At 67.7% G+C, this 11,695-nt stretch overlaps 1 protein-coding gene across 4 annotated transcripts in view; it reads left to right on the forward strand.

The window, feature by feature from the left end:
- The window catches only part of TBC1D16 (TBC1 domain family member 16), a 56,736-nt gene extending 47,982 nt beyond the window's left edge, over nucleotides 1-8,754 (forward strand). For 3 of the 4 annotated variants that reach the window (XM_062215898.1, XM_062215900.1, XM_062215899.1), the window contains exons 10-12: nucleotides 565-744; nucleotides 2,620-2,766; nucleotides 4,134-8,754. In XM_062215898.1, the coding sequence (XP_062071882.1) occupies nucleotides 565-744; nucleotides 2,620-2,766; nucleotides 4,134-4,382 (576 nt within the window). In that variant the 3' untranslated portion in view covers nucleotides 4,383-8,754. The remainder of the gene's footprint in view (nucleotides 1-564; nucleotides 745-2,619; nucleotides 2,767-4,133) is intronic. The other variant, XM_062215901.1, reaches the window with a different exon arrangement.
- The last annotated feature ends 2,941 nt before the right edge of the window (nucleotides 8,755-11,695 follow it).

Here is an 11,695-nt window from a genome sequence, read left to right on the forward strand (position 1 = left end):
CCCGCCTGCTCCTGCAGCCAGCATGCCGCCATGTCGGGTCCCCACGGCCCCTGGGCAGGCAGTGCGCGGCCCACGACTCATCAGTGGTGAAGTCATCATTGCGGTGAAGTCAGCTCCGTGCCCCCAGAAATGGCCTCAGTGCTCCCCCAACCCTGTCCCTGGGAGGTGCCCCGAGGCTCAGACACATCCCCTGCACGCCCTGAATCCCCCCCAAAGCGAGGCGTCACGTTGAAGGGAGCAGAAGGGGTTCGGGCCAGAGTGAGGCTCCCACTCACCTTGCGGGGGTGGGGATCAGACAGGTTCCCAGGGAGCAGTCGAGGCTGGGGCGTTGTCCCAGCTACGGAGCCACTGCGCCTCCCCAGCCACACGGGGCAGACTCCCTGCCTGGCTCAGGGGCACCCCCAGCTGCGGTCTCAAGGCTATGATGAGCCGGCGAGGGCAGGTGCGAGCCAGGTTCTGGAGGTGGAAGCAAGTGACCGGGAGACAGGGGTGTTCGCGCACAGGGGGCCTTGGCGGGTTGGGGCCCCTGGGCGAGGGGCTCACGTGGCCTGGCCTCGCCCCCAGCTGTACCTGCGGGAGCTGCTGCGGCTGACGAACCCGCGCTTCTACCAGCACCTGGTGTCCCTGGGCGAGGACGGCCTGCAGCTGCTCTTCTGCCATCGCTGGCTCCTGCTCTGCTTCAAGCGGGAGTTCCCCGAGGCGGAAGCCTTGCGGATCTGGGAGGCCTGCTGGGCCCACTACCAGGTGAGCCGGGGCGCGAGGCCGTGCGGGCGCCCCCTCCGTGGCCCCTCACGCGGCGGCTGCCTCCAGCCCCGCAGCTCACCTCCCCAGCAGCTGAAATCGATGCAAATTGCCCACTGCCGGTGCTCATTACCACGCTCGGGCGCCGAGCTCCTACCTGTCACCGCCAATCAGTGCGAGAGACATCAGCGGGGCTGAGCCGGGCCTCCCTCGGGACTGCTCAGCCAGGGCCGGGGGCCGGCTCACTCGGTTCCCCGCCTGCCCGGGGCCAGGACCTGAGACCCGGCCTCCCCAGCAGCCGCCCTGGAGAGCCCCGGCCGGTGGTGCACAAATGCTGGCCCTGTCACTCGGCTTTTACGCCCACCTCAGGGACAAGCAGGCCTTATGCAGGGGGAGGCGCGTTCTGGGGACCCAGCCGCCTTGGGGACACCCTCTGCAGGATGTCGGGCTCTTCTGCCCGCTGGCAGCCCGCACTCGGACCTGCCCGGAGCCCTGAGCACCAGGCCTGAGGGTTCCCCTCCTTGCTAACGCCTCTGGGGACTTCTAGCTGGCAAAGGGACACAGGCCGCGTTCTGTGCTCCGGCCACCCAGCTGGGTCTGAGCAAACGTGACGTGTGCAGCCTGGGAGCCAGCACGTGGTGGGAAGCGCTGGCCCGGCTGGCCCAGGAGCCGGTTCAGCAACACAAAGCAGAACCGTATTTCCCGGCAGTGCCGGGCACAGGCTGATGGCGTGAGTGAGCTCCGATCACCACCCATGCTCCGTCCACGCGCCGGGCGTCGTGAACGCGAGTGAAAAGTCCCAGGGGGACCATTCGCACGTCTCTGCTGGCTGCCGCTTTGTTGGAAGCCCACGGAGCAGGCTCCCGGTGGCCACACTGGGGCCCTTCAGTGGGGGAGGGGGCTGCCCAGCCAGGAGTGAGCACTGCAAAGGGGTGGTCCCTGCTACTGTCCAGTGGCCCCTGGGCAAGGAGTGCTCTACTGATGTCCACTGCTGTGCCACCCCGGGGGCAGCGGGCCCCGCCCTGTGGGCTGGGAACTGGAACCAGCAGGCTTAGGGTGCACGCCCTCCGCTCCACGCTCCTCGCCGAGGAAAGCTGGGCCTCTGCCTTCCGGGTGCCCCTGCCGCCTCGCTCGGGAGCCAGGACGAGGCTCTTCTGCATTCCCGGGGCGAACAGGGTGGAGGCCTGGGGCAGGAGGGTGGGGCTGTGGGCTGCCCAGAGCCTCTGCCTGGTCTGCTTTGGGGACTGGGTTCTGTCTGGTTAATGCCCAGAGACTGAACACGACTCCCTGTGCCCCTGCCACCTGCCCCGTCCTGGGCGCAGGCGTGCCTCCAGGCATCCAGGCGGGAGCAGCACAGGATTCACGTGGCCTGGAGGAGGGCGGTGGAGCCCAGGTGGCCGCTGCGTGAGGTTAAGGACGGGGATTGCTCTGGCCCCTGCAGGGGCGGCCAGGGAGCTGCCTGCCTGCTCCCCCTCCGTTATTCTGCCAACACACCCGACAGCTGTCCCGGGGCACAGGTGGGGGACATCCGGCCCGGAGGCAGGAGGGCAGTGACTGGGGCTCTTCCTTGACCCATGGGAGCACGCCTGAGCCAGCCTTGGGAAGACCCTCGCCGCGGGGCTGGACGGAGCCAGGCCAGGCCCGAGGAGACCACCCGAGAGCAGGGTGCACCTGCGGCGTCGTGCGCTTTGCTGGCGCAGCGGTGCGGGACACGGGTGCGCACAGTGGCCACTTTAGCAGACGCAGGAACTGAGGACAAAGAGGCGGTGTGGCTCGCGCCAGCTGTGGGCACATGAGCACAGGCACCTCCGCACACGGCGCCCCTGCACACCGGCCGCCGGGGCAGGGCCTGCGTCTGACCGCGCCTCTTCCCCCCAGACAGACTACTTCCACCTCTTCATCTGCGTGGCCATCGTGGCCATCTATGGGGATGACGTCATTGAGCAGCAGCTGGCCACCGACCAGATGCTGCTGCACTTTGGAAACCTGGCCATGCACATGAACGGGGAGCTGGTTCTCAGGAAGGTGAGTGCAGGCACGCCCCTGCTCACAGAGCCCCGCCCCATGCTCACAGCCCCGCCCCTGCATGCAGAGCCCCGCCCCACGCTCACAGCCCCGCCCCTGCACGAAGAGCCCCGCCCCACGTTCACAGCCCCGCCCCTGCACACAGAGCCCCGCCCCACGCTCACAGCCCCGCCCCTGCTCACAGAGCCCCGCCCCACGCTCACAGCCCCGCCCCTGCACTCAGAGCCCCGCCCCTGCACTCAGAGCCCCGCCCCACGCTCACAGCCCCGCCCCTGCACTCAGAGCCCCGCCCCACGCTCACAGCCCTGCCCCTGCACGAAGAGCCCCGCCCCACGTTCACAGCCCCGCCCCTGCACACAGAGCCCCGCCCCACGCTCACAGCCCCACCCCTGCACGCAGAGCCCCGCCCCACGCTCACAGTCCCGCCCCTGCACACAGAGCCCCGCCCTACGCTCACAGCCCTGCCCCTGCACGAAGAGCCCCGCCCCACGCTCACAGCCCTGCCCCTGCACGAAGAGCCCCGCCCCACGCTCACAGCCCCGCCCCTGCACGAAGAGCCCCGCCCCACGCTCACAGCCCCGCCCCTGCACACAGAGCACGCCCCACGCTCACAGCCCCGTCCCTGCTCACAGAGCCCCGCCCCACGCTCACAGCCCTGCCCCTGCACGAAGAGCCCCGCCCCACGCTCACAGCCCTGCCCCTGCACACAGAGCCCCGCCCTTTGCATGCTGGCCTCCCCTAAAACGTGGGCTGCTCCCCCGTGTCCAGAGTGGCCCTCACAGAGCCTGCCCACACCTGGCTCTGCCCACATCCCCACCCGCGGCACTGGGCGCTCCCTACCGAGGTCCAGGGGTCAGCAGGTGTCGCTGCGCGTGGGGTTCTGTGTTGGAGCCTGGCTGACGCAGGCTGCGCTTGCCCTGGGGTGCGTGAACCCCAGGGGTGTCTCACAGTCCAGAGCTGGGGAAACTGCGGAGCTGGAGTGGGGCGGGCAGCTTGGGGTCAGCCCCCACCCGTGGCTGCCAGAATGAAGGGACCCTGCAGGACCTGCCGCCGCCTCCAGTTCCCCTGCTGCCCGTACGCCTGCTGGAGGTGCTGCTGGTTAGAGGTCTCTGGGGTGCCCAGGGGACACCCCAAGCAGACCCAGCACGCGGCGACGGTGTGGCAGAGGCCCGGCCGGCTGGGCAGGGCCCGTTCACCCTTCAGGTGAAAACAGGTTGGGGCTGTCCTCTGCGTGCTCCCGGGAGTGCCCTCGGCTCTGAGACCCCGAACGCTGGCCATCGCTGCCGTTGCTCCCTGCAGCCCCGGGGTGGGGGGCCGGGGCCCCAGGCTGCCCGCCGCCCCGCTCACCCAAGCCTCCTCTCTCGCAGGCGAGGAGTTTGCTGTATCAGTTCCGCCTCCTGCCCCGCATCCCCTGCAGCCTGCACGACCTCTGTAAGCTGTGTGGGACCGGCATGTGGGACAGTGGCTACATGCCCGCCGTGGAGTGCACCGGCCAGCACCCGGGCTCCGAGAGCTGCCCCTACGGGGGCACCGTGGAGCCGCCCTCGCCCAAGCCCCCGAGGGAGAGCAGGAAGGGCCCGAAGGTGCCCAGGGAAGTCTTTGCTTTCCGCAGATAGGTGGAGCTGGCCGCCCCAGACCAGGACCCAGGGACCCCCCCCCCCCAGAGGTCTGGGGCAGGTGGGGTGGGGAGGGGCCCGGGCATGGTGGAATCGTCCGGAAGGGAACCCCTCGTCGTAACAGCGGCAAAGTCGGCGTCCAAGAGTGACAGAGGTCAGGCCCGCCGGCACCCCGAAAAGAGCCGGGAAACGCAGCCGCCCCACCCGCTCGGGCTGCTGGCTGCCTCTGGGAGCCCAGCGCACCCCAGGAGGGGCCTCCAGCTTCCTTAGCGACCGATGACCGCGCCCGGCCGTGGAGAAGGCGGAGGGAGAGGCCCCAGGCATCTGCCCATGTCGGGGCGTGTGGACAGCAGCAGGGGTCCCGTCCAGGCAAGCTAGCCAGCAGGGCCTGTTCTCTTGGGGCTAAGCGCACTTCCCGTGGTTTTCCCAGCGGCCCCTGGAGGCCCACGTCTGCCCCCACCCCCCACCCCGGGAAAACCAGCCCGACTACTGTGTAGACAGGTTAGGAGCTGCAGGGAGCCCCGGGGCTGGGGGCCTCTCGCCCGCCGGCCACACGGTGGATGCCCCTGGCCTGCCCCTGTGTGGGGTTCCTTCCCCCGAGCTGGAGTCTTTGTGAGCCCTTGGGGGTGTTGGGGGTCGACCCTAGCAAGCACAGCAGCCAGAGGGGGGCTCAGCGGCTTAGGGTTGTGTGTGCATGCATGTGTGTGTTGTGTCCATGTGTGTGTGTGTGTGTTTGTGGGCAGGCCTGTGTGTGTGTGTATGTGTGCATTTATGTGGGGGGCAGACTGTCGATGTGTGTGTTGTGTGCATGTATGTGTGTGTGTGGGCATACTGTGTGCTATGTGTACGTGTGTGCATGTGTGTGTGTGTGTGGGCAGACCTGTGTGTTCATGGTACATGTGTGGGGGGGGGCAGACCTGTGTGTTCATGGGTATGTGCGTGCATGTGAGTATGTGTGTGTGGGTGTGTGGGCAGACTGTTGATGTGTGTATTGTGTGCATGTATGTGTGTGTGTGTGGGCAGACTTGTGTGTGCTATGTGTACGTGTGTGCATGTGTGTGTGTGTGGGCAGACCTGTGTGTTCATGGGTATGCGCGTGCATGTGGGGGGGCAGACCTGTGTGTGCTATGCATATGTGTGTGCATGTGTGTGTGTGGGCAGACCTGTGTGTGCTATGTGTACGTGTGTGCATGTGTGTGTGTGTGGGCAGACCTGTGTGTTCATGGGTATGCGCGTGCATGTGTGTGTGTGCAGGGTCCCCTGCGGAAGCCCTGCTGTGTCCCAGGGAAGAGGTCATGTATTAAGTGCCCAGCCAGGACAAAGGCACCTGGACGCAGACTCCTCAGCATGGGCTCCCCTGCAGTTGCCAGGCGGCCGGACACCAGAGAGACCACAGCGAAGTAGCCAGCACTTGGGGCTCCTGGCTTTCCCTGTGGGAGCTCGGTCGCCCCGCACCCTCTCCGTCCGCGGTCCTGCTGGGATTTCCTGTGGACACACGGGGGAGGGGGGCGAAAGAGCTGTGGTGGGAGCTCCGGTCCTGCACTGCTGGAGTCGGGGTCGCAGGCTGAGGGCCCCTTCCTGGTGGGGGCGGGGAGATCGCCAGCGGCTGGCTCCGCGGGCTGGGGTGCTCTTGGCAGGCGTTCCAAGCTCCCAGGCCCGTCCATCCTGGAGGGGGGCTTCCGGGAAGAGGCGTGCGTCTCTGTGCCGGCTCCTCGGTACCCAGCGCGTCCTGCCCTGACCCTCTGCCACACCAGACCCCAGACCCGGCTGTGCCCGTTAGGCGTCGCCACAGTCATGCTGTGCCACAGGGCACCCCACGACTCCTGACCCACAACAGACGAGCTTGCCTAGCGTGTGGGGCTGCGGCCAGCTGTCCGGGCCGGGCAGTTCTGGCTCTACCTGGGCTCCCACGTCCCAGGCCCACTGGGTGTGAGCTCTCATGGGGGCTTCAAGGGCAGAGGGCCCTGGGGTCCTCTCGCCCTCCTCAAGCGTCCTGCGCCCCCTGCGGGCGCCACACCGGCTGGCATCGTGTCGGCCGAAGCGAGTCCCCCAGGGTGGGAAGGGGACGCTCCACGTTTGGCCCCCTGTGCACAGTCCTGTGGCAGAAGGCCGAGAACTCGGAGGGTGGAGCCCTGGCCCGGCCCCCAGGCAGCCTTGGTCCAGATGGCACCATTTCAGAACTCGCCTTCCCCGGAGAGCAAGAGCAGGTGCCCTGGCCACTCTGGTGGGGCCGGGTCCCCGTGTTGTGCCGTTCTGGGGGCAGGGCGAGCAGGGACGCAGGCCGTGTAGAGGGTCCCGTGGGTGAGGATAGTCCTTCTGTATCCCTGGCCCTCCACGCCTGATTCAGAGCCACCTGCCCCATCTCACACCGTGTGCCAATCCCCTACTTCCACCTTCGCGGCTCCCACCTCACACCCCCTCCCCGGACTGGCCCAGGCCCCAGTGAGCTCTGTACCCTGAGGCCGGCTGGGGGCTCCCGAGCCCAGAGCTGGCTGAGCCGGCTGCTGCTCACCAGGGCATGGAGAAACCACAGCCCTGGCTCATCCACTCCCTGCATCCGGGTGCGGTTAGAGGAAGCAGCCCAACCCCACCCCCAGCAGCTGCTGCCCAGGAGCCCTCCCGGTTCAGTCATTAGACGCCGCCCGTGCGCCCCCAGCCACGCTGCTGAGGTGCCCCGTTCTTCCACGTGTCGCCTGACGTGGTCGACCAGCACCCCGCACATGCGGGCTGAGAGGCTGCCGCGCCGATCTGTGAGCTCGGTGCCGGGCAGTTCGGGGCCTCTGGGACCAGAAGGCAGCTTGATGGACACGTGCGGGTGCCAGGGCAGAGGGGACACACAAACTGGGAGACGGGGGGCTGGGGCCATCCGGGCTGGGCGGAGGGGACCTGTCTGCTTGCCAGGGTGCAGAGGGACACAGCATGCTGTTCCAGAAGCTTCCAACTCGAGGTCCAGGCAGGAAGACGAGGAACCCACACGTCACGGTCCACCGGCCGGGAAGGCGCTGGCCCCCTTCTGCTCAGAGCAACGGCGTCCCAGGTCCAGAGGGCAGCTCTGTCCGTGACCTGGGCCTGGGCCGCCATCAGCAGCCAAGAGGTGGCACGGAGCCGGCTGGAGCCCTGCAGGGGCTGGGGGGGCTGCCCTGGCCGTGGCTGCGGCTGGCAGAGGTCAGCCAGCTGTGGCCTTCGTGGTGGCTCGGAATGGAGGCAGAAGGTGGCAGCCAGGACTGGGGTTCCCCTTCTGAACAGAAATAATGGGGGGCTTGGCCAGGAATCCTCAGCGTGGTACCTGGGGAGGCCTCGTCCCACATCAGCTCCCCTCGGGACCCCCGAGCGGGTCAGGGACGCCTTGGGGAGCCCCTTCACCCCCAGCACAGGGAAGTCTCGCCCCTCAGAGGAAGGGGAAGGGCTCCGGCCGGGGCCAGTGGCAGCCACAAAGTTGGGGACCTGGAATCAAAAACCGGCCAGGTTCGGGCATCCCCAGCTTGGAGGGACACCCCAGGCTCAAGCTTCGTTACCCCCAAGGTTTGTGCAGCCTGTGGGCTGCTCCTCCATGGGGTGGGGAGCAGTGCTGTGCACAGGGAGGAGCCCTCGCCTGGGGCTTGTCTGCCTGCAGCCCACCCAGCCTCGGCTTCCTCTTCTGTGAAATGGGACCACGAGCACCCGCCCAGGATGGCTGTGGGGCCCCTTGCATTGAAGCCGCCAGCACGAGGGTTCTTGGCCGTATCCCAGACGACCTCGCCTGCCACTCAGGGAAGAGACCACTGGCCCTAGCCCTCGGCGTGGCATCGGCGACCGGGCTGCTTCCGCACACACAGCCAGCTGCGCCCCTGCCGAGGGCCAATCTCTCTGTGCCTCTTCTGTGGAGATCCCTCCACGCCACCCACTCCCACCACGAGAACTCTCAGCCGTGAGATGCACCCTCGGCCGTCCCGCGAGACGAGTGTACAGGAGGCGGGTGGGTGCCTGCTGGCCCCTGCCCCGCGGCTGTGACAGCCCCGAGGGCCGCAGCCCCTGGAGTGGAGCCTGGAGACCCGGAGGGGGCGGGCACGGAAGCAGCGTGTGTCCGTGTGTCCGTCCCGGATAGAAAGGTAGCTTCTAGGATCAAGGGGAGGTCAGGTCACGTGACCCCCTTGCTCCCACACTTGTGGGTGAGGGGCCGTTGTCGCTAGGGAGAGTTTCGCGGGATTCTCGCCAGCGCTCACTGGTGTCCATGGCTCGCCATCTGTTCTCAGCATTTTGTTTTATTTTGTTTTTAACTACAGCCGCCCACTGGTCAGGCCCTGGGGCTGGTCACCACGACCCCCGCTCGCTGGCCCCCCAAAGCTTCTGGTTCTCACAGATTCCACTGCAAAGCAAATAAAATCATCTTGACAACTGGTGTGCCTGCTCCACACCTTGGTGGGGCTGGCAGGGCTGGCAGGGCTGGCGGGCTGGGCACACGGGGCCCCATGGAAGGGCGGGCGAGGCCTGGGGCCACCTCCCCCTCCCCCACCCGGCTTCCTGCTCCCGGACAGGGCGAGAGGCTGGCTGGGGGCACAGCAGGTCCCTGCTCTGGGGAGACCTTGCCCACTGGGCCTCGGGGGACAGGCAGCTCCCGACCGGGCAGAGTTCAGGAAAGGTCGCTGGGCGTCCCAGGCAGAGGCCACTGGCCTCCTGCCGCTGGGATGGGGGGACAGCACTCAGAAGCTGCTCTTGTGGCCTTGGCCCAAGCCTGTCTTTCATCCGTGAACTTCCCAGGGAGGCCAGTGGGTGCCTGTGACCTCGTCCAGGTCGGGGCAGCCAACAGGAAATACAGGCTTCACTCTCTCATGTCCTGCTGCCCCTCCGAGCCCTGTGCCCCGGGGATGGTGAGGGGTGGTCCGGGCCCCCCCAGAGCTGTTGCCTGCTGGCAGCAGGTTGTGGGACACCCGCCGCCCCGAGTGGACACCACGGGGGTCTGCAGTGTCTGGAGTGTGTGTCCCACCTCCCATCCACCTGCCCTGGCTCAGGCCTCTGAGAGCCTTGCCACGCCCTCTCCGCATGCCAAAGGTGGCCCTGCCGAGGCCAGCTGGGCCGGTGCCACCGGGCCAGGCCCTGGGGCGTCAACAGACTAGGATCTCCCACGCACAGGAGGCGTCAGCACCATGCGTGGCGCCAGTTAAAGGAACCCCCGTCCACCTGGGGGGCTGCTCCCCCCACACCTGGAAGCCTAGTCCAGCTGTCACAAGGGAGCCGAGGCCCCCACGGTGGCTGAAGGGAGAGAGGCGGAGGCTGGGGCTCAGGGGCTTCGGCCTTCACATCTCCAGCCTCCCAGGCGCAGCTGCACTGGCCACGTGGCAAGCGGAGGCTGAACCGGGCACGGGGCAGCTCACCCTCAGACAGAGGTGGTCGCACCCACAGGGCTCGGCCCCGCGGGAGGACAGGGCCTTTGTGCCCCCCCCCGGGCCATGGTCCCCTCGGGTCCCCACCTGGAAGGACACTTCACACCTGTCGGGCTGCTCCCTGGGTGTGGCCCCAACCGGACACGTCCTGGAATGTTTGTGTTTGCTCTGCTCCAGTTCTCCTGAGCCATGCGGGCACAGTGCCCGGCCAAGGGCTGGGCCCCCGGGAGAGCCTACTTCCAGAGGCGGGCCCTGGGGAGCCGGCCCTCGGAGACCCGTGGCCGCTCTGTGCCTTTAGCAGTGTCTCAGGCCTCCAGGAGTGCGTCCTCTCCAGAGCTAGGGCTCCTCCATCGCACTCGCTCGGGGCGGGGGCTCCTTCCCCGGGCACTCGGGGGCCTCAGCCATGCGCCCCAGCAGAGGGCTGGTCCCGCGCCATGGCTCCAGGAGGCGGACATGTACACTGCTCACCCCAGGTGAGGCCACATGGGCTGGCAATCCGTGGGGTCCAGTGGGCAAACCCTGAGCTGCCCGCCTCTACGTGGCCTTGGGCGCCTGCCCTTGGCGTGTGGGACTGACTCCGGGGACACAGGTCACCCTCTTTCCTTCCAGTCCAACGGGAGCCCAGTGTGAGTCTGTGCCCCTCTCTGTCACTGGTACCTCCTTCTCCCACCCCCAGTCCCGGTATCACTGAGAGGCCCCCCGGTGTGGCTCGGCTGCTTCTTCAGCTGGGACTCCAGTGCCCCAGGCGCACCTGCCACTTGCACCTGCACACCCACCCAGCATCCCATCCTCACACACACACGGGGCGGGGGCGGGAACTGCCCACCTGCGCCCCCCTCACATCCCTGGGAGCAGCCAGGCTTGGGGCCACTCTCACACCCTCTGCTGTCCAGAGGACAAGTGCCAAGGGCCTCGGAGACCACACGAAGACCTGGGCAGCTCAGGAGGACGACTCCTCCCACACCCACCCCTCCCCCGGGTCTGCGGGCTCCCCAGGGTGGGGCCCCTGGAATTCAGACAAACTGGGTTGAAAATGCTCCACGCAGTGTCCGATTCCGAAAGCAAGTCCCCTGGACAGGGCCGCGGCCGTCGGCTCGCCAGCGAACGACAAAGATCACTTTGCGTCCGAGGCGTCATCGTTTCCCGCAGCCCAGCGCGGATGCCGCCGCTGGGGCCGTGCTGCCGGGATGCAATGGCATGGCTGGGCGGCCCAGCTGGCACCTCAGGGAGTGGCAGAGGGAACGCGACCCCCTCCGTGGAGAGGCAGGAGCCGCGCGAGGGGACGGGGAGGCTTCGCCGGGGTCCAGACGCAGAGCTGACTGCCCAAGGCATTGTTCCTGGCTGTGAGCAGCACAGGAGGTCCTTTAGGAGTGGACACTGAGCGAGAGCACGGGCCCGGGGCCCAAGCATCCAGCCACGAGCCGACCGAGCTCTGAGGGCCACAGGGGAACCGTGGCTGTGGCCGGGGGCGGGGGGAGCCTCGGAGGCCAGAATAACTCAAAAGACCTTGAAAGAGTGAATGGGGCCTTGTTTAAAATAAAGACCAAAGGATATAGAAAAGGCACGGCTTGAAGAATCAAGGCGAGGGCTCCAACCGCTGCTCGGCTGGCTGGGAGGACCAGGGGAGCCACGCGTCATCGCCACCTCTTGGTGCCTTCTAGGACACAGGGGCCCTGGCGTGGGCCTTGCCCTGGGCTGGGAGGAACCCGTGTTTGCTTCTGGGAGAGGAGGTGGGCGTGGGTCTGAGCACAGACACTGGCCAGGCCAGCGGCGGGAGCAGGCCAGGGCATCCCAGGGCGGCTTCCGAGGTTCCGTCACCTCCTACCCCAGTGAAGCGAAGTGCTGGGCCTGCTGAGCATCCCCGGGGACTCCCACAGCCCCCCAACAAGAGGTCAGTCCTGGCCACCCCGGGTCTCTCATCAGCACCCTCACCCTGCCCCGGTCTGCTGAGAG

This window comes from Lepus europaeus, chromosome 18 (assembly GCF_033115175.1).
Source record: "Lepus europaeus isolate LE1 chromosome 18, mLepTim1.pri, whole genome shotgun sequence".
NCBI classification, from domain to species: Eukaryota; Metazoa; Chordata; class Mammalia; order Lagomorpha; family Leporidae; genus Lepus; species Lepus europaeus.